We start from the raw sequence: 21,074 nt of genomic DNA on the forward strand, positions 1-21,074 counted from the left end.
CCAGCCAGTTTCTTTCTTTTGACAGATGCAAAAATCCCTCTTTTTCTGTGAGATCCTGGACCTCCTCTGTCTGCCAAGGCTGCACATATCTCTCTCCCCACTTTACAGATTAGGAAGAAGAAACAAAGAACTAAAGTGCATAACGTAAACTCCTAATCAATCCTTCTTCCAGTCCTTCCCAACAGAACCTGAATTTGCCTGGGTGTCATATACTGTCCTCTATGCATCAGCTATGACTCAGAGAGCAGTAACTCCAAGCCTATTCCTTATTCATCTAAGCCAATCAGAGGGCAGTAACTCCAAGTCTATTCCCTATTCATCTAAGCCAATCAGAACATGACAAGCTAAGTCAGAAAGTTCGGGCTACAAAGACTTGTATTATATAATAAGAGAAATGACTTCTCTCTTCCTTGTTGGAGGTGAGTGAGAAAACACGTTGTCTCAGTCACCGACCACAAGAGGAACCAGCTTTAGAATGAAGCTTAAACTTGAATGGCAAAGAGTAGAGTTAAAAAGAAGATGTTGGTAACATATTTAAATTTTGGAACAACCAATTATTGTAGCCTGTTCTACATTTTGTAGGCTAATAAATGTCCTTATTGTTTTTGCCAGTTTATGTCAAGTTTTCTGAGGTTTGTTTGTTTGTTTTGTAGTCAAAGCATCCTATCCTACCCTGCACTTCAGTTTTGTCCACCTCAAGAAATTCCACTGCTGTTTCATTAGTTATTCAAGTCAGAGACCTAGGAATCATATTTTTTTTCTTTTCATTCACTGTCTCCAAAATTGAATAAATCAACCAGCCTATTTGCTCTACCTCCAAAACACATTCATAATCTATCCTGTATATCTTTCTCCACTGCCATCGTCTTATTCCACTGTCCCTCACATAAAATCTGCATTCACCCTCCAACAGTTCTCATTTCTTCCACTCTCATCTTCCTGTAATCTGTTCTCTACACAGAAGTCAGAATGATCTTTTTCGAACGTAGGTCACGTCATTCATCTGTTTGAAACTTTCTAATGGTTTCCAACTTAGAAAAAAGTCCACATTTCTCATTGATTTAATTACAGTAAAGACTATATCGCTATAATAAAGATCTCAAAATAGAGTGGCTTAAATAAGAGAGAAGTATATTTCTCCTTCACTTAGTCCAGCCAGGCAGGCCAGTTCTCCATGAGCTCATCTGGGAGCCAGGTTCCTCCCATCTTGTTGCTCCACCATGCCTAAGGCCAGTACTTTGTCCTTATTTGCATGGTTGGGCACTCAAGGGAAGGAAGTTAAAGGCAAGTAATTTCCCTGCAGTCAAGTAAGGTGGGTGTTGCACATATCTCTTCTGATCACATTCCTTTGGCAAGAACTCTAGTCACATGGCCACAATTCACAATAAGGAAGGCAGGGAAATTTAGTCTCTGGTTAGCTATCCAGATAAGAGTCTTTTTCCAAGGATGAAAAAGAGAAGAGATTTGGGGAGGATGCCTAGCAGTCTGGCATCTTTATAATGGCCTTCTCAGCCTAAATGATCTAGATGATGTTGGGGACCCCTGTAGCCTCTCACACAACAGCTCCTACGTCCTTCCTTGTTCACTGATTTTGAACCACGATGGCTTCCCTTCTGTTCCTCAAACATTCTGAAATCATGCCTACCTCAAGCACTGTTCCCTTGTTCTCCCTTTCCTTGGAACTCTGCCCGATGGTCCTCTCAATCTCGGTTTTTTTCTTATCCTTCAAGTAACAGTTTGAAAATGTCCCATCCTTTGAGAGGCCCTCTCTGACCACCCTTCTAATATTTTCCTCCTCTTAACAGTCAATGTCCATGATCCTGAGTTATTTTCAACACTGATCATTTTATGAAATCATTTGATTATTTGTGTATTGCCTGTCTCCCTCGCTGGAGTTTGAGCTCCATAAGGGTAGGCGATCTTATTTGTCTTAATCTTATTCACTGCTGTAAGCTCAATGCCAAACCATTGTATAGACATGATTAGCGCCCAACAAATACTTTGAAAAATAAGTTGAATAAAAGGATAAGAGTATCCTTAGCAATGTCTCCCCATCTTGTCCTTGTGCAATTATCTTTCAGATCAAAATGTGAGATTTTGCATTTATCCCTTCTCATTTCATCTTGTTAGATCTGGCCCATTGCCCTGGTCTATAGATCTCTCTTGGGTGTGACTCTGAACCTGCCCTCTGCCAGTGGATCTGCAGGCCCTTCTCACCACTGCATGTTAGTAAGCAGGCAGCCACATTGCTTGCACTGTATCAATTAACACTCAGAGTCCCACACTTCTTTAATCCATACTTCCTGTTCATTGCACCCCCTTTTCATATGAGCTTCTACAATCTCCATAGTTGTTTACAAAGCGAGAACTGAGTGCCATGGGGAATAATGAACAAGGATTCAGGAGATCTGGATGCTAGCTCCAATTCCACTGCTGTTTGTTGTTTTCTAAACCACCTTGAGAAGTCATTCTCCTCTTTGTGGTCTTAACTATTCCCTTTGTAAAATAGAGAAAATCATGCCTGTTTTGCTTTACTCAGAGGATCAGATAACAATGTACATAAATATGTACATTTTAAATTGTGGAACAATTTAAAATTCTGTTGGAGTAGAGGGTAGTATTCCAGGACAGCCAGGGCCAGATCACAGGAGTCAGAGAGAGTCTGTGCAACATGGGGAGATTGTGGGGTCCAGAGGCCGTTCTCTGGAGCACATCTTCCCAAACCCCGCTTCATTGTACACAGTAGGGCATCTTGTATTTTCTTCCCCTGGTTTTCATGCCAAGCATGGAGACACCTCCTCAAAAAAACTGCAAAAGAAAAAATCCCTTTGTGCTAGGTAACAAGATAAAGGCCTTACTCAGAAGGGAGACTTTTAAATATTGTTATAACCACGGTAACCTATGGCCCTATATTGCACATACTAAAGTCTCTCAAAAATCCCAAAGGGGATTGTATTCGTAATAAAAATTTAAAAACTTTAAAAGCTTCTTTTTATCTCTCTCTCAAAATCTCATATAAATACTGGCTATACCCAAAATCTACTTTTTTTCCTCTCCAAACTCTCCTAGCCCATCCTGGCCATGATCTCTTTTATCTTCTTCTCTCCCATGATCAGCTGGTTCCATGTAAATCAATTGAGCTGAGCCAGGTTCCACTGGATTCCTTGTGAACCCATTATATCGTTTAATACCACAACATTGCAGAAGCTGAGCCAGCTGTTCAGCATTTGATGTGCACTGAAGGAGGAAGAGTTTGAGGAGTGCTCATAACATTTACATTTTCTACCTATCACACTGATCTGTTAGCTTTTAAACTAAATGAAACTGAGGCTCAGATATGGTGGAGAGGGAGCACACCCAGGGTCTACCCGAGATTAGGTAGCTTTCTCTAGTAGTTCAGTGACTTACCCTCCCCTCTACCTCGACAGGATGTTTTCCAGGCCCCCCTGAGTTGTCCAACCCTGATGTCTCTAACTTATACACATAGCTTACATAGCTTATACTTTTTTATGGTTCTCTAGAGCTTGGGAATAGTAATTGTGTGTGCTGATAAAAACACACACAAACAGCTTTTGAACTGGTTGCCTCCTTCATGTCCCAGCCACAGCATCATTTAGAACCTCTAGAGCTACGAATAAATCATCATTTGGAGTGAGCAGCCAAGGCTGGAAACTAACAGAGGGCCTCTGGTGTTTCTACTTCCAAAATCTGTGGCCGTACTATCTCAGAATCTCTTTTGCCCATGGCTTACAAGTGAAAACAATCCTCATCGCCTGCCTTCCTCACTCCTCCAGGTTTTTACGTGAAAGGAAACAGTTTTTTGGCAAGTCCCTTTGAAAAGTTTTCAAACCTCTGTTCTAGGGGATGGCTAAGCTGAAAGCCTTAAAGTGACTGAGATCATTTGTACTGGCCAAGATGTGACCTGGATGTAGAAGTGTTTGCGCTTATTCAACCTGCACGGGAGTGCCTGCTCTGCAGCCTTCCTGAGGTCAGAGCTCTCAGGATATCATCAAATGATCTCATTTTGGTTCAGTTAAGCTCACACTACAAGACCTACTGTGTGCCACATACCACAGTGGTATGACGGATACAAAAAAAAAAAAAATACTTTCAAAGAACTTGCATTCCAGTGGGTAACCAGACACAAAAACAGATCATTCTGTGTTCATGCATTGAACATGGTGACAGGGCGAACACTGCAGAGGAAGCATGGACCTGGGGCTCTTAGCTCAGCCTGGTGGGAGTGGGGCTTCTTAAAAGATGCAATATCCAAGCTGAATCTTAAAATGTATGTAAGAAAGCGCTCAGAGAGGGGGAGGAAGGTATTCTGGAATAAAGGAACAGAGGCACAGAACAACACAGTGTAGTCAAGCTCTACAAATGTTTCTGTATATTACAGCACAGCAAAGAAGTAGAAAAGAAGAGAAGTAGAGGTAGAGACTGGCAATGAAGCTGTGATGGCAGAAAGGGGTGGGATCATAAAGAGCTTTGCGTGTTCTAAGGCACCTGACACTATGTGAAAAAGACTATGGAAAGCCAGAAGGGTTTTAAGCAGCAAGTGGCAAAGTCAGTCTTGCCAGGTATCTTAATTTCAACGGAACCACTTGCTATTTGAGTTTTCTGCTTAGGAAACATTTGGAGGTCTGGAAAATTTCGTGACTGAGAGTCCTTATCAAGATATGACATGGCTGTATGTGAGAGTTCAGGTGTATCCTCAGGCTCACCCTCACGAATGAACTGTGTGATGCGCTAGTGTTTTGCCTGGACCTAGGGGGCCCAGCCACCCATCAGTTCAGGGCCTCCATGGCATGCAGCCCAGTGCCCATTTCTCCTGTCCTCTGTGCAGGTCAGCAATGCCCACTGCCAGACTGCCCTCTACCAAAAACCAGGGTTAAGTAGCTCCCTTTCACCACTTACAATTCTTACAGCGCAAGTCTTTAGGTCAATTTTTTCTTTCTGATACTGTGAGGATAATTTGGCAGCATTATCAAAGCTGCTGGTCTCCTTAAGTCAAGAATTTAAATCATTCCATTTAGTTCTGAACTTCCTTGAGAGAAAGAGAGAAAAAAAAATGTGTTGATGAGTTCCTTAGAATGAGAAATATATTTGCTGTGATGAACAGCTCTTTGCCAGTTCTTGAAGACGTTTCTCTCTGAAGCACTGAAAATGTACACAAGAGCCCTCAAGTGTCTGGAGAAGAGGTTTCCTTTAGAAAATTCCCCACGGCCTACTGTGAGTAACCTGAGTTTGGATCACTGTGAAAATCCACCTCCATGTGATAGAGTTATTTATATCTCAAGAATCACCATGGAACAATGAGCACTCTCCAAGTTCTCTTCATGGAGGCCTGTTGTTCATTTCTTTTGAGGGAACATCTCTTAATAAATGGAGTCTCCCCACTCCAGAATCTGTTGCTCTAAATTTGCTAAAACATTTTCAATATTTTGTCGAATTCCTGTATTAAATTCTGGAATGGAAAGAAAGTTTAATATCATGGGTAATCAGTAATCAGAGGAATGTGAGATATTGGTTGTTTGGAAGCAATTAGTAAGTTTTTTTAAGAAACTGTATTTTAAAAGTCATATAATCTAATGTAAAAATTATATATATATTTTGAGTGACACAGTCCTATTCTTCCATGACCAATGCTGTATATACATAAAGGCTACGAGTTAAATGGGAGCTCACCAAAGAACAACCAACTCCCAAAATGCAGGGTTTCTGATAACCATGTTAGAGAAGGCTGCTTTGGTCTGAAGCTGAGATGCAAAGAAAGGACTCTGCCCAAGTCACATGTTCTCCTTCACATGAGAGAAGGAAGCACAAACATCCTGGCCATCCCTGAGAACAGGAAGTGAAAGGTGTAGGACCAGAAAAGAGAATGTGGGGTGCGTAAACACTTACTTCACATTGTGAAATGTGGCATGATGAACTTCAGACACTCAAGGAATCCAGGTATTCTCCTTTCCTGCTTATACAGAAAAGAAGGAAGAGGTGGATAGTTGTCTTAGTCACTTTAGGCTGCTGTAACAAAAATACCATAGACTAGGTGGCTTAAACATCAGAAATTTATTTCTCACAGTTCTAGAATCTGGGAAGTCCAAGCTCAATGCACCAATACATTCAGTTCCTGGTGAAGGTCTTTTTCCTGGTTTGCAGACAGATGTCTTGCTGTATCCTCACATGGCAGAGAAAGAGAGGAAGTATTCTCTCTCCTGTCTCTTCTTATAAGGACACTAATTCCATCATAAGAGCTCCACCCTCCTGACTTAATCACCTCCCAAAGTCCTCATACCCAAATACCATCACATTCGGGATTAGGGTTTTGACATAAAAATTTGGGGAAGACACAAACACTCAGTCCATAGAAACAGAGAAGCAAAATGTCCCGTTCTATGGAACTTCCAGAGGAAGGCAGAAGCACCTTGCCCAGCATCAAGTATTTTTCTTGAAACTGTCTAGAACCTCTAACAAAAAAAGTAGAAGGTGAATAATTAGGAGACAACAGGAAGTAGGAGAGAAGAAATGAGGGTACCAGAAGAATACAGGAAGATGACAGATTCTAATGAAGGCAGTGACACAGAGATGGCTTTCTAAATTCAGAATGAGACAAGTATAACCAAGGATATTCACTGGTGTGTGGAAGGCTCTGGTAGGATTTGTCACTGAACTGTGGTGAAAACAGCCTCCCTGAAGCCTTGAGTAGGAATAATATGTGTGAGGGAATTGGCAACAAAAGGAAGCCAGAAGGGCTGGTTGTTCAGGGCTCTGTGGCTGCAGATAAAGAATCTTTTTGGATGCAGTAGCAGATAGCTGTTGGTATTGTGTATGTGTTTTGTCTACCCAGCATTGCTATTCCCACTTCTTCTGTTAATAACACCTCTCTTCTCTGTTTGGAGAAATCTTCCTATCCCACTATCCAGTCCATCGCAGTCTCACCTTCCTGGTCATAAACAGACTTGCCACGTCTCTGGCCACATGATTAGCTCAGATATGGGCACATGACTCAATATGAGTTGACCATAGTCTTTCTCCAGGATTGTTCTCATGAGTAAGGTCTTTTGCCTGCTTGGTCAAATGAGCTGGAAAGTTGTGACTCTCAGACTGCTAGTGGCTATATTTGTGCCTTTTGGAGTAAGTCTATCCTCACTGAGAAAACGTATTGATGTAAAAATACAAGTAGGTGTGGATGATGGGAATCTTACTACATTGAGACCCAGGTTTGTTCTCAGTTCCTACAGCTCTTCTTCCAGCCTGTGAGCTACTCCTGGATCTCCCTAATAGATGAGCTCCATCTCTCCTTTTCTTGTTAAGCTAGTCTGAGTCATCTTCCTATCATTTGCAACCAAACATTTTAGGTGCCTAAGTCATACCAGTAACACGAAGAGGCTGGGAGGGTGGGGTTGGGTATTAATGTCCATTATAATTTAATTACATTCAGTTGAACAAAGGGTTTTTCTAAAAACAATGTTAATAGAAAGTGACATATATATGTGTGTGTAGACATGTGTGTGTGTGTGTGTGTGTGTGTGTGTGTGTGTGTGTATCCCTCTAGCTTTGCTCTACTGGACATTAACATCTCAGGGAAAGAAAAAGAACCAGAAAAAGTCCACTGTGGCTATGCTTCTACACAAAATTTGTAACAAAACATGAGAAAATATCTCCAGAGAGCAAGGATTGTTTTCTTTAAAAAGTAAAGTGTTTTAACATAAGACTCTGGAATTTTCTCCTCTGCTTGTTTTTTAGAGACAGTGAGAGAACAAGAGACAGAGAGATTGATTCATCTCTGTACAGCTGAAGAATGGGGAATGGACTATTTAGGTCCTTTGGTTGTACAGTTTGATGACATAGTTTTTGCTTGTTAAAGAGAAACTGACTTCACCATAATTCTGCAGAATCAGCGTCTTGACCTGACTTCAGAAAGCAATTGTAATTCAATGGTGTTAAAAGCACACTTTAAAATAGCTTTAAGTTACAAAAGGCATGTACCTGAATCTCACTTGATCCCAAGCAAAAACCTCATGGTTTTCCCCACATTATACCCACAGAAGCCTGCCTCAAAAACATAATATGGCAAGTTCTAAACTTGCAAAGTGTAAGAAAAACATATCACTTTTAAAGAAAGAACTCCTAATTCACTTAATTTGTTTTCAAAAAACAAATTCATATATAAAAATTCATATATAGCCTTAAAATAAGCTATATAAATTCATATGTAGCTTTTCAAAACCACATCCCTTAACTAATGTCAGGCACACCTCCACCCAATACTGGAAGGTTAGCAATAGTCATTCTCTTGGACGTGTGCCACTAGATGGCGTGTCAGACTAACTCACCTCTGAGCGACTTCCTAGCTACTTCTACACCTCATGCCGTTTTTTGGTGAGTCATCTTAGGCCACCTGATAAGCATTCAGGAAATGCTTATAACCAATTCAGCAGAAAATATAATTTTCACCTAAGTGGTGTGATGAGTATGATTAGGATGTCTCTGCCAAGATTTTCTAAGAGAACCTGAAATTAGCCTACTTCTTATTTCTTGAAATGAAAACCTATAAAAATTGGATTAGAATTAGATAATCATAGGGAAAAATGAATTATTTGTTTTGCCTAATTTTAATCCGTCCTATGAGTCTAGTCCTTCCTTGCTTTTTTTTTTTTTTTGGTCTTTAAATTTTTACCTTTGTGTGGAGGATGGGGTCTTGCTATACTGCTCAGGCAGGTCTTAAACTCCTGGCTCAAGCTATCTTCCTACCTTTGTCTCCCTAACTGTTGGGATTTCAGGTGTGAGCCACAGTGCTCAGCCTTCCTTGCCTCTTGAATGAAATCTATATCTATAATTTATTTGGCCACTCTTAACAATTAAGAGCCTTCTGTTCACTTTTAAACCCTAAAATAGTCTATGTCTATAATTAAGACAGCTATTCTCTTATATTATCAAACTCCAAAGAATATGTAAAGTTAAAGCCTCTTGCCCTCCCCATCTTAAGTTTTTGTTTGCGGTCTAGAGGTTGCATTAGAAAGAAATGCATGTATGTGTGCCTTTTCCATTTTTTCCCATTTAGCACACTTATTTCTCCTTTACTCAATCATTCATTCTTCCTGGGTCCCCCAGGGTTGCTGTGTATCTATAGAGTCATTATGGAGAAACGGAAGGCAGATAAGGAGCAGGAAAGGTTTTTCTTGACGGCACAATGTAATATGGCATTGCACCACATATGAGCTTACAATAAAAAGCTATAAAACCCATAAACAAAAAACTGTGAATGAAAGTTAGCAGAAGTAACAAACTCTAAAATTAGACCCATAAAGACTGTAGATATTGGAATTACTGGATGTAAAATTTTAAGTTAGTATCTTTAAGATATTCAGATAAATAAGGGGCATTGTTAAAAAAAAAAAAAAGAGTAAGCCACAGACACTATCAACAGGGACTATGCAGATTTGAAAAAGAACTAAATTCCTAGAAATGAAATATATATTAATTAAAATTAAAACTCAAAGAAAGGAGATTAGAGGTAGCTGAAAAGAAAATTAGTGAGCTGGAAGATAAACCTGAAGAAATTTACCTGAATAGGGAACAGAAGACACAAAGAAAGGAAATACTAAATATAGATTAAACAATATGGGGCATAGAATGAAAAAAAATCTAACGCTTAATTGGAATTCTCAAGAGAGAGTTTAAAAAGAAGAGGAAATATTTGATGTGTTAATAGCTGAGAGTTTTCCATATTTAATGGGAAATCCAATCCACCGATTTAGGAAACACCACAAATCCTAATCTAGATAAATAAAAAGAAATCCACACCTGGTCACATGTTAATTAAACCGAAGAACACTACAGACAAAAAAAAAAATCTTTAAAACAGCCAGAGAGATAAGACAGATTAGGAAGGATAATTAAACTGGTAATTAATTGACTTCTCAAAAGCAAAAATAAAAGTCAGAAGGGAGTGTAATACTAACTTCAATATCCTGAAAGAAAATAACTATCAATCTAGAATCATAACCAGTGAAATTATCTTTCAAGAACGAGAATGAAATAAAGACTTTTAAATCAACAAAGACTGATGAGTATCCTACCAACAAATCATTACTGAAGTAAACTTCCTTCAGAAAGAAAATATTTCAAAAGGAAGATCTGAAATATAGGAAAAAAAGATATGCAGAAAAAACATGTGGGTGATTCTAAACAAATACTTTATAAATAAAAACAAAAATATTTTATAAAGCTGAAAAACCAAGATGGAATTAAAACATTAGACAAAATAATACAAAATCCAGAGGAGGTAATCAGACTTAAACTGTTTTAGAGTCTGTCTTTAAGTTAAATCTACATGTTAACATTTTTAAGTTAACTACTTAAAGAAAAAAATTGAGCCCAGATGCTTCAAGCAAAAACAGATTTTCTGCTTGACAAGGTCCCTAAAATCTGGAATTCCCTTGAGAGGGCTTAGCCATCCAAAACAGGATTAATAGTTCTCTGAGATATTTATCAATTCTTTTGCTAACAAAGGTAGTTTTAATTACCTCCTCTTAATTATGGTGCTGTGGAATTTCTCAAATCTTTACAGAACTTAAAATGTCCTCCCATGAACAGCTTCCTTCCTGCCTTCCCCAAGTGTAATTTCTAGCAGGCACATGCTTGTGCCCATCTTGGAAATGAGCTAGGTACCATCACCTTGGTTATCCAACCACCTTTCCTATGCCTCATCTCCTTCTGAATGTTACACAGTCTGTGGAGAGCAGTAAGAGTGACAACAGAATTTATCTAACTTATTACAATCTATAAAAACATACCTTTTGCTCTGTCAGTACCAGCCCCCTCTGTAACCCCGCAATATGTATTCCTCTATTACCATACTTACAACAATCAGAGGAGGACATGTATCATATGATTATTTCTCTTGCTGAGGCCATTGAATGTCAGATCATGATTAACTATAGTTGTGTTAATTATGAGTTCTTGGTAACAAATGTAGGTAAGAATTCTTTATTTAGTTTAAAACATTACAACCAAATTCAATTTGTATGTCTGACATAGAAAAAAAAAGGTAATGGACAACAGTAATACAAACATTTCAGTTTTGATGTCACAAGGCACAAAAACAACTGACAGGTGGCCCTCACGAAGCTAATTTCTCACCCTTCTCTTTCCCACCCTTCTATTCCCTTGTTCTTTATTCTCACAAAGCAAATTTCTTATGCAGTGGTGTCTAATCCTTTTGTTAATAAAACGACTTTTCCTTAAAGCCAAGGTAAAAGAGAAGCTATTTGTGTCTCTTTTAGCCTTCCCAGAAGAAATGTGTCAGACTAGTTACTACATGTCCAGCCCTACCAAGAAACTCTAAGAAAAATTTAGCTAAACTACTATATCTTTTTCCTTCTCACATTCCTTGTCTCTCTATATCTGATCCCTCTTAGTTCTACCTATAATCTTAAAATGTAGTGAAGATGCCAGATTTTTGTTGTTAAGCAGCTTCTGCCCGGAATTCTGAATCCAGATGAATCTGTAGTTTCGCTTAGAAACTTCTCTGCAAGGATTCCCCAGAAAACCTAAAGCACATATTACCCCTCATAGCACAGCTAATGAAAATGAGGCTCTCAGCTGGGTTCAGTGGCTCATGTCTGCAATACCAGCACTTTAGGTAGCCAAGGTGGGAGGATCACTTGAGGCCAGGAGTTTGAGACAAGCCTGGGAAACATAGCTAGACCCCATCTCTACAAACAAACAAACAAACAAAAAAATTAGCTGGACATGGTGGCACATACCTGTAGTCCTACCTACTTGGGAGGCTGAAGGAGGAGGATTGCTTGAGCCCAGGAGTTTGAGACTGCAGTGAACTGATACCACCACTGCACTGCAATGTAGCATGGGCCACAGAGCAAGACCCTGTCTCAAAAAAAAAAAAAAAAAAGAAAAAAAAAGAAATTGAAACTCTCCTTGAGTGAAGCCACAACTCCCTCTTAGATTAGCATTTGAGGAATGAATGGTGCTTAGCTGGATGAAGCAGCAACAGTATCTGTCTTCATAGAGCTTCACCACATCCATGACATATGAACAAGCATCAAGTCTACGACTCTTCTCACCGGATGTCTGGCTGTGAAGAGAAACTGGAATCTGGAATATCCAGATTCCAGTCCCATGGGTATTTAAGGAATTGGAAAGGTCCCTAGACAAGACAGTCAGAAGGCCTGGCTTTATAATTTTAAAAATCATTTGACTACGGACAAGTCACTTAGTATTTTTCAACCTCAGTTTTACATTCTATGTAACGAGACCACAACATCTGCCCTGCCTCTATCACAGGAGTTGATGCTGGGACCAAATGAAAGTGTTCTGTAAACAGTAATATACCATAAAAATAACACAAATATTATTAGTATTAACCTTCTCCCCTTCAAATAGTGCTAAAGCTCAGGCTGCTGCTTAAAGCAGTGCAACATTGCCCTTGTGCCACTCTGATGTTAAAAGCCCCTTCTTCAAGCTTCATAGATCAGTTTACCAGATGACTAGGAGGTAGGATACTGGCAGCAAAAAGCCAGGCACTTTTTCATTCTAGGACTTTAAGTAACTGGCCCCCTATTTTAGTGAATTTGGATTTCTACATCCTATCAATCAATTTCAGACTTCCATTAACATGCTGGAGGCATTTAAATCTGATTTTGGAAGGATATATAATGAGGACTTTTATTATTCTTGTCCACCCAACTTTGGGTAAGACCAAAGTGGAAGTGCTATTGGCCAGTCATCCTTATAATTTGTACGCTTTATAAAATGATTGAGTTTTTCCATTTCCCCAATGGCATCTTTTCTTTCTATTCATGATTTAAGTTTTGCTAAAAATATATCAAGGGAATGAGAAAATTACCTGTAATTCTTGTTGTCTGTTCTGAGACTGTCACAATAGATCACTATTCTGGGAATGGAAATATCTACAACAGGCTCCCTGGGAGTGCTCCTGACACTCCTTTCTCTCTGCCTGTTTTCCTACTACCACTACCATACTCTGGTGAGCCCATCCACGTCACAGCCAGACTTCTGAGAGACTCACCACAGCCAGCCCCAAAGGAGTGAGAGGGACCTCACCAGGACATTTGAAGGAAAAAATTTTAAGGCCCAAGGAAGCCTCAGGACTAGCTGTTTGGAGTACACCAGAGGTATGACTTAGTGCAACAATTTCCAAATGCATCTGATCTCAGGAGTCTCCTGGAATGCGTATTAAAAATATGAAGTCCGGCTCTAGACCCACCCAATCAATCTCCAAGGCAGGGTCCAACAATACCTTTTTAACAGCAGCAATCAAGTTAATTCTTACGGTTAGGCAATTTTGGGAAACACTGATCAGCAGAAAAGATCCAGAGGTTGGGAGTCTAAAGACCTAATAGGTTTGTGACTTCATTAATGGCAGTGATGGTTTCTTCACCTATTAAAAAAAATTGGGTGGGGAGGGGTAGTAAATTACAACAATATCTGTGACTTCAGCTTCCCTCAGAGGCAAGATCTAATCAGATTACCTATGGAGAAATTTTGTGGACTATTCAGAAATATTTACAGATGTGGTCAGGTGCCTTGGGTTTGGGTGGCAGCCTTTTCCCATCTCCAGTATGCCTAATCCTATGTCAAGTGCACAGTGAGGATCATGAGAAGGGGGATGAGAGACCTAGCATCTCCGTGAGACCTGCCCTGTGTTGGCAAAGATGGAACCTGAGCCCCAGGAGCAGCTGACGCTGAGCTCCCCTGTGAGCATGCTCGGATGGAATAGCTGACATGCGCCAAGTCCATGGCCATTGTCTCCAACTTCCTAATGAATCCATGCATGGCCTAGAGAAGCAGCTCATCTACCAGGGGATACCTCCTTGCCACCTGCATCCACACTCCCTCCTCCAGCATGTTTCTGACTCAGTAGTGACTCATAGGCAAGTACAGCAGCTTATGCATCATCCCTCTGGGACCCCTGCTACTCACCCTTTCCTGATCCTAATTCACCTCTTTTCAGCCTTTTGAATATTGGCTTTTCAGATCACCGAGCATATATTTAAATAGGATGATGGACAAACACATACAACACTTTAATATCAAAGTATTCCCATTTAAGTTTTTTAAAAAACTAAATCTCTGGGTTTATTATAATTTATCCATAGCACTATTTCATACTCTATGTATAAAATCTCCTTTCTTGAGCATGTCTTATTTCCCCTATTAAATTACAGGGTCCTAGTGGACAGAGATTATGTCTTACACAAGATTTACTTTGTACCCCAATAAAACCTAGAAAAGAAGCTAACAAATATAACCATTTCCTATGCAGGACACACTATTCAAGGGAGAAGAAACAAAAGGACACATAGAGGAAAGTCAGGGGTGCTGAGGACAGCAAGCTTTGATTTGTCAACTCAGCCTTAACTCCTGTCCATATACCCAGAAACAACTGCCTTTTTCTTCTACTGAAGGCCTGGAAGTCTGAATGATTTATGCAGTTCTACAAAGGACAACCTGGTCCCAACTCCCAAGGTTAATTCAGTAGCCTGCTATTTTCTTTGTATTTTTCCATCTATCCGTAGTTTTGTTGTCTTTGGAATTGCAGGTTTCCAATTTTAATAATTCTTTAATTCTTTCCCATTGCTACCCTCAACCTTCACCAAAATCATATGTCTTTAGTTTTTTAAAAAAACATTATTTTTGGTCTCTGCAGCTGGTGCTATGAGGCTCTTTGGTGGTGAAAAGCCTGACACAGTGCTCAGTATAAAGCGATAATAGCTACCACAGCTACCCATTCTCCAAAATTGCCTGAGCAAGTTGAAATCCAAAGCTGGTGACTAAGAAATGTTTTTTATCATCTTTTCCATCTGAACTGGGGTCCAAACAGACAGGCTAGACCTAGGCTTTCAGAGGCCAGGGACACCAGCAAGTCTAAAACTCAGCACCAGGGTTATGGCTTGTGTCTTCCAGCCCTTGGAAGTACCAGCACTGGGTTCAACTGTTTTCCTGATTTCTCTGGGACTGGCCAAAGTAACAGGGAAATTCTTTCGTAGGTCAATTCTCCAAGCAATGACACATACCAGGTCATCCCTCCGACCCTCACCCAGCCACTTTTTTATTTCATTGCAAACATAGGATGTTTTTTGGAAATGTCATGAAGTACAAATGGATACTAGAGGAATGGTACTCTGAGAATATGGTCTAGCTCCAGTAAGGTGGCTCTGGAGAAGACCAAAAACATGTTAAAGAAGAGGCCTTCCTCAGAGGTTGTCCACAGATCCATAGACAGGGAAGAAACCACTGCTGGATTAAGGGATAGCAAAGTCAAGCATTATCCTCCACGGATTTGACCCAAACATGTACCCCACAAGAGTGCAAGGTGAAAAGTTTTGATAAAAATCTGTCAACAAAAGCGGAGGCTATGAGAAACACAAGTTTGGATGGAGTAAGCGGTTCATGGATAAACATCCAGACAAGAACGAGTCAGGTTTGTTCTTGAAAAGAAATTAACATAAACAATGCATCAACTTCTCATGCCTTGAGTAGGAATCAGAAATTTGGGCTGGGTTCAGCTAGGCAGTTCTTCTGTTGGTATTAGCTGGACTCACTCATGTATCTGCAATCAGCTGAAAGTTGATGGGCTGTCAGATAGGGTAACTGGGCCCTTTTCTTTTGTCATGCAGCAGGATAGTCCAGGCTTGTTTACCTGGTGGTAGTTGCAAGGTTCCCAAGGGCAGCAAAAGAGGACAAGCCCCATGCACAAGAACTTTTCAAGTCTCTGTTTGTGTCACATTTGTTGGGCTACTGGCTAAATCAAATCACACAGCCAACTCCAGATTCAAGGGGTAGGAAAAAAAGACGGCACCTCTTGATGAGAAGGAAGTTGTGGCCATTTTTGCTATCTACACAAATGACAAAATCCAGAAATCTAGCTTTGGAATTTAGGCAAACTCTATCATTTAGGCAAGGGTGGCAATAGGAAGTACTCCTTCCTGAGAAAGCAGTATCTCTAATCTCTTGAAAGTGGCCATAGTGGCAGTCTAGTCAGGCCAAATGCTGTATGTTCCACATCCCCTATGTCCTAGAATGGCAGAACTGGGATGGCAGAAACAATTAATGCTAAGTGAAGCACAAAACCAGAAAAGATTGAGTGAAGTTTGTGGGTGAAATGGTCCACATTCAAAATATAATGAGACGATGTTATTTCCCTCTTAAATTCCTTCTCATTCTTTTCTATATGCATTACTGCTTTCTCCTCTTTTCTCACTCTTCTGTTTCATGCGTATATTTTAAGCATTTATCACAAGGCACCCGAAGACAATCTAATCCGAGTGCAGAGGGAGGCAGGGCTCTGTGTGTGGCACCAACCTGTGGAAAGTCCAGGAGAGGGGAGGAAGAGAAGAGCCCTTAATGTCTAAGACTCAGATGTTGACATGTGCAGCAGAAAAGGAAAAAGCAGTTTACGTTCTCAGAATGGAAAAGGAAATACTACTTAGACAGCTTTTCAAAAAGGTATACTTGCTTTTGCTTTGTCCTAGCCACTTAAGAATTGTCATTCAGAACAGCAAATTGAAGTCATTTCTGTGATTGTACCAGAGGTCACTGTCACTGAGCTCACCAAAGGCCTTTTGATTTTAGTGTAACAACAGTCATTGACTAGTGACTGGAAAGTGATGGGGATAAAAGGTATATTTTGACTTGAAGCTATCTTTCCTTGTCAGCAGAAGGCCTTCTTCTAATAGTAGTAATAAATTCTTCTGTCTCTAAGTATAGCACAGGAGGTATAGAAAAGCATACTGTAGGCATAGGCAGTTTCTGGAGATTAGCAGTCCAGAGCAAACTCTCTTTCAGAATTGTAAATGGAGTCCTGGTTCTGTTAAGGGAGGAGGTTGGGCAGGATAAACGCTATAGTTGAGAAACTCTGTATGTAGGAATGTTCTCGCACATTCTTGCTTTCTTGGTAAGTTTCTCAAACTAGTTAGATGGGCATAGAGGTTTGAAATCAGCCTCCCTTAAAGGCTGCCTCCCATCCCTTGCCAAAGCAGAGATCAGCAAATCTTCCAAGGTGATGGCCAGAGAAGGTCCCGGGTCTGCTGGCTCTTGGATTTGTGTCTTGTCCCCATAGTCCATGTCTGATTTCTCGTCATCCAGAGAAATGTTGACAACATCAGACCACAAGGGACATCCTGGTTGGAAAGTCATTCTAGGAAAGAGCAGAAAGAGCCCAACATTAAGCCACACGCTAGTTAAAGAAAACAACCCATAACAGATGGCTCTCTGGGCAGAGTCCACAATCTGTTCAGTGCCAGGTACCCCTGACTCTCAGAACCTTTCATTAGACCTGTGATGGTTGATCCCAAGCCTCATAGAGGCAAAAGCCAGGGTACATCTGATAGGCTTAGTTCCATGGTCACAGAATAACTTCTCACCCCCTTTAGGATAACTACTATGTTTAGAGCTCCACAACAGCAAGTGTGGTTGGTATTCCATAAACCTGAAATCGCCTGAAAGTTTCTTCCCTACTCATAGTACTTTGGTTATTGCATTTTTTTATTTAAAGAAAAATAAAATACACTGAATTCCTTTGGAAGGGTTAATTGTATCAAAATCTTTTTCTGTTCATATTCCTTCTCCCCATACTAAACACTAAAGACAACGTCCAGCTTGGATTCATATAAAACAGAAGGAGGCGGGGTAATTGCAAAGGGGGAGAAGCAGTTGTGTTGGAGAGTGATCTCCAAAGCATGGGGGTCAGAGGCACTTGGTACCCCACAACGGACATTTGTGACTGTCCCCCAACGTTTCTCTGAGGTCGAGGGCTCCCATTTTGGGGCTGTGGGACGGAGTAGACAGCTCTTGGCATTTTGAAAATAATGAAGTCTATATAAGACCACTTACAAAAGAGACAATGAACTGGGTAGGGACCAAAGGATTTCCTTCGCATATACGGGCACAATACAGTTTATACTCCATAAAACATCAGAGGAGGAGACATGAGTTGTCCTTTGAGTTGTCCTTTGCAAACAGCAGTGGCTCTTAACCTTCTCTGGGATGTGGATTCTTGAAAATCTGATGCAAGTTACAAACCCTCGCCCCAAGCAGGGCTGGGGAGGAATGCACATAGAAGCATGCATTGAAGATTCTGCACACAGACCTCAGAAGCCCACTAAAGGCCGGTGGTGGTGATGGCTCCTGGAATCCCTGATACTAAACCCTTCCCAGTTGGTTAAATACCTAATGCTCCCTGTAAAACCATCTACATGCCTTCAACTTTCTTCTTGTTTTCCAACTCTCCCAGCCCTTGCTTCCTTCCTTCATCTGACCCTGGACAGAGTGAGGTTGAAAAATCTCCCAGCCTACCATCCGCGGATGAACTCGCCCAGGCAGGCCCCTGTGGCCTCTCCAGGCAGGGCCCTCCCGCCTCGCCACCTCCCCGGCCCCGGGACAGCGACACTGCCCGCCCTGCCTGGCGGCTCCCGCTCAGCCCCCTCGGAGGAGGGGAGGCAGATGCAGTCTCACGGTTTTCTTGGCGGGCTCCTTTTTCCTCCTCTTCTCCGAGTTGCTGTGGTAGGGCAGGTCGCGGCCACGGTAGGATGGGCCGCGGGTCAACTCCAGCTCGCTGTAGGGCGGCAGCGCGTCGTCTGACGCGTCCTCCTGGTCGTCCTGCGACGAGCCGGCCTTGTAGGTGCCGGGCGGCGACCACGCATAGTAGGAGGCGCTGCGCGGGCCGAGCTGCGCACTCCGTTTGGACGGTGTCTCCAGGCTGCCGCCTCGGCTGGCGCCCTCGGGCCGCGGCTGCCGCTCCCGTGCACCGCCCAGGTACGAGTGGTCGTATTTGGGCGCGGTGCCCGGCGTGCGGCTCACAAGCCGCGGCAGGTGCGCGTCCTCGGTGGGTCTGCGGCGTGCGGGGCTGAAGGCCCAGCCGCGGTCGGCGTCGGTCAGGGGCTCGCGGCTGCGGCTGCGCTGGCCGTAGTACTCCTCCAGGGAGTCGTCCTGGTAGAAGCCGCCGTGCGCCCGGGACTCCGAGCGCTCGAAGCGGCTCCCGCCCCGCGCCTCGTGGCTGTTGCCGTCGGCCCGGCGGGGCCGCTGGCCGTAGGAATCAGCGAAGGCTGCCAGCTCGTCCATGGAAACGGCCGGCACCCCCGTGGCGAAGTTCTTCCGTGACAGCATCTCCGATTTGGAGCGTGGCTGGCTGCAGGTAGAGGAGGAGTGGGTCAGACGGTCAGTCCCTCCCTGGAGCTCGAGGCAGAGCTCCAACATCACCAATCGTGTCCCGGGGCTGCGCTCAGGACACCTCGGCCTGAGCCTCAGCCCTGTTCCAGGCTGGATGAAGCATTCCAGGCTCCTCTCTCACCCCAGAACGTCAAGTGGGGGCAACCTAGTCTATCCCACTCGTGTGCCACGCATCAAAATGGAGTCGTGTGGACAGAACATATTCTGTGTCCTATGGAATACCAACACACTGTGGGGCTGCCTTCTGGTCATTATGTTGTGACTTCTCGTTGACAGCCACACGTCTGCAACCTCAAAGCCATCGCAGGTGTCGTCAGTACACACAGTTATGGTCCCAGGAATCCCTGTAATGTGTGGTGACACACAGAGAGGCCTTTTCTTCCCTTAGAGCCGAGGGCCAATTTACCTACTGGGGCAGGAGGGGAGAGGGACCCTTGCAATTTGTAAGGGAAAGGCAATGTCGCCTGTCTTTTAAGGTAAAGGACAGATGAGTGGTGAAGGTGCTATTTAGGGGGAATAGCAAATCTTATCCTCCCACAATTGTGGGAGGCCACATCACCTGGGTAAGTGCCTTAGCACCTGGAAGTTTCCATTTTCCCAGCTTAAAATTGGGGACCTTAATAGTAGCTGCCCTTTAGAGTTATGAGAATTAAATGCAAGAGAAGTGTTTGGCATTTTATCTTTCATATACCAAATGATCAAAAATGAGGGAGATGGCCAGGCATGATGGCTCATTCCTGTAATCCCAGCACTTTGGGAGGCCAAGGTGGGCAGATCGCTTGAGTTCAGGGGTTCAAGACCAGTCTGGGCAACATGGCAAAAACCTGTCTCTACCAAGAAAAAAAAAAAAAAGATGTGAGATGATGGGTGGGATTCTTTAGAGGTTATAGGATAAAAATATGAGAAGGGCAGAGATATATTAATGTTCATTAAAGGGTCTAGGGGACCCATTTCAAAGGTCTTGAATAATTACTTCTACACATGTTATCACAAGTGTTCCCTGTCTTGACAAATGTGAGATGTTCAATATCCTGTAGAAAGAGAGATGTGTCAGGATAACCTGGAATGGGAGACAGAGATACTACTGGATGGCATCTTCCTTGCCTCTGATCTACCCTGCTTTCCAGCTCCTGCCCCCTCACACCGACCAGACCTGCCCCTCACAGCCATCACCTGTGCCTGAAGCTCTCTCGATCCTCTTTGTTATACTCCATGGCTGAGGGCCCGCGGCTTGCCCCACTGCTGCCTCCCATGACACCTGACCAGTAGTCAGGATTGCTCTCCAAGTCCCCAGACACAGGGAACTGTTTGCTTCTCATCTGACGGAAAGATTGGCGGAAATTGCTGTCCTCCTCATGTAGGGAACTGAGTTCTGAGATGGTGTTGTTATCTGCAGGGACAAAACCAGGCATCATAGAACTTTCTATGTGTTACTCTGTGTTCAACAGGAAGGGAATCCTGTTAAGGGCTGAGAACCTAGGCTGCAGGAAACTCCCGCCTCATTCCTGTCCAGGGTGGGTTGTAAACCTGAACTAGTGGTGTTTGCATTCTTAGCTCAGCAGGAATTGGCTCCAGTTTGAAGCCTACTTGCTTATAGAGAGGGAGGTTCCTACATGCTCTGTTCTTGGAATAGAACAAGTTTGTTCTTGTTGCACCTAAGGCAGGCTTTCCAGAACTCAGGCTCTCTGTTGCTGGCCTCCGCCTAGTAACATCATCATCCTTGTTCAAATGTTTTCTTCTTCCTTTATAATTCTGTGATGAGCTGTGTTGATCCTAGGCATGTTAAGCCAGAAACAGAAAGAGAGAGACAGAAGCCACAGATCGCAGCATCTTCCTTACTGCTGGCTCAGTCCTAAGAT

The 21,074-nt window shown here is 42.4% G+C and overlaps 1 protein-coding gene across 7 annotated transcripts in view; it reads right to left on the minus strand.

The window, feature by feature from the left end:
* Positions 1 to 15,069: 15,069 nt before the first annotated feature.
* Positions 15,070 to 21,074, minus strand: part of ILDR2 (immunoglobulin like domain containing receptor 2) — a 57,508-nt gene continuing 51,503 nt past the window's right edge. For 4 of the 7 annotated variants that reach the window (XM_077999095.1, XM_077999089.1, XM_015125393.3 and 1 more), the window contains 3 exons: positions 20,389 to 20,605; positions 18,502 to 19,174; positions 15,070 to 17,185 (listed from right to left, as the gene is read on the minus strand). In XM_077999095.1, the coding sequence (XP_077855221.1) occupies positions 17,150 to 17,185; positions 18,502 to 19,174; positions 20,389 to 20,605 (926 nt within the window). In that variant the 3' untranslated portion in view covers positions 15,070 to 17,149. Of the gene's footprint in view, positions 17,186 to 18,338; positions 19,175 to 20,388; positions 20,606 to 21,074 lie in introns of those variants that run through there. The other 3 variants (XM_028850055.2, XM_028850036.2, XM_028850028.2) reach the window with 1 other exon arrangement.

This window comes from Macaca mulatta, chromosome 1, assembly GCF_049350105.2.
Source record: "Macaca mulatta isolate MMU2019108-1 chromosome 1, T2T-MMU8v2.0, whole genome shotgun sequence".
Lineage (NCBI taxonomy): Eukaryota > Metazoa > Chordata > Mammalia > Primates > Cercopithecidae > Macaca > Macaca mulatta.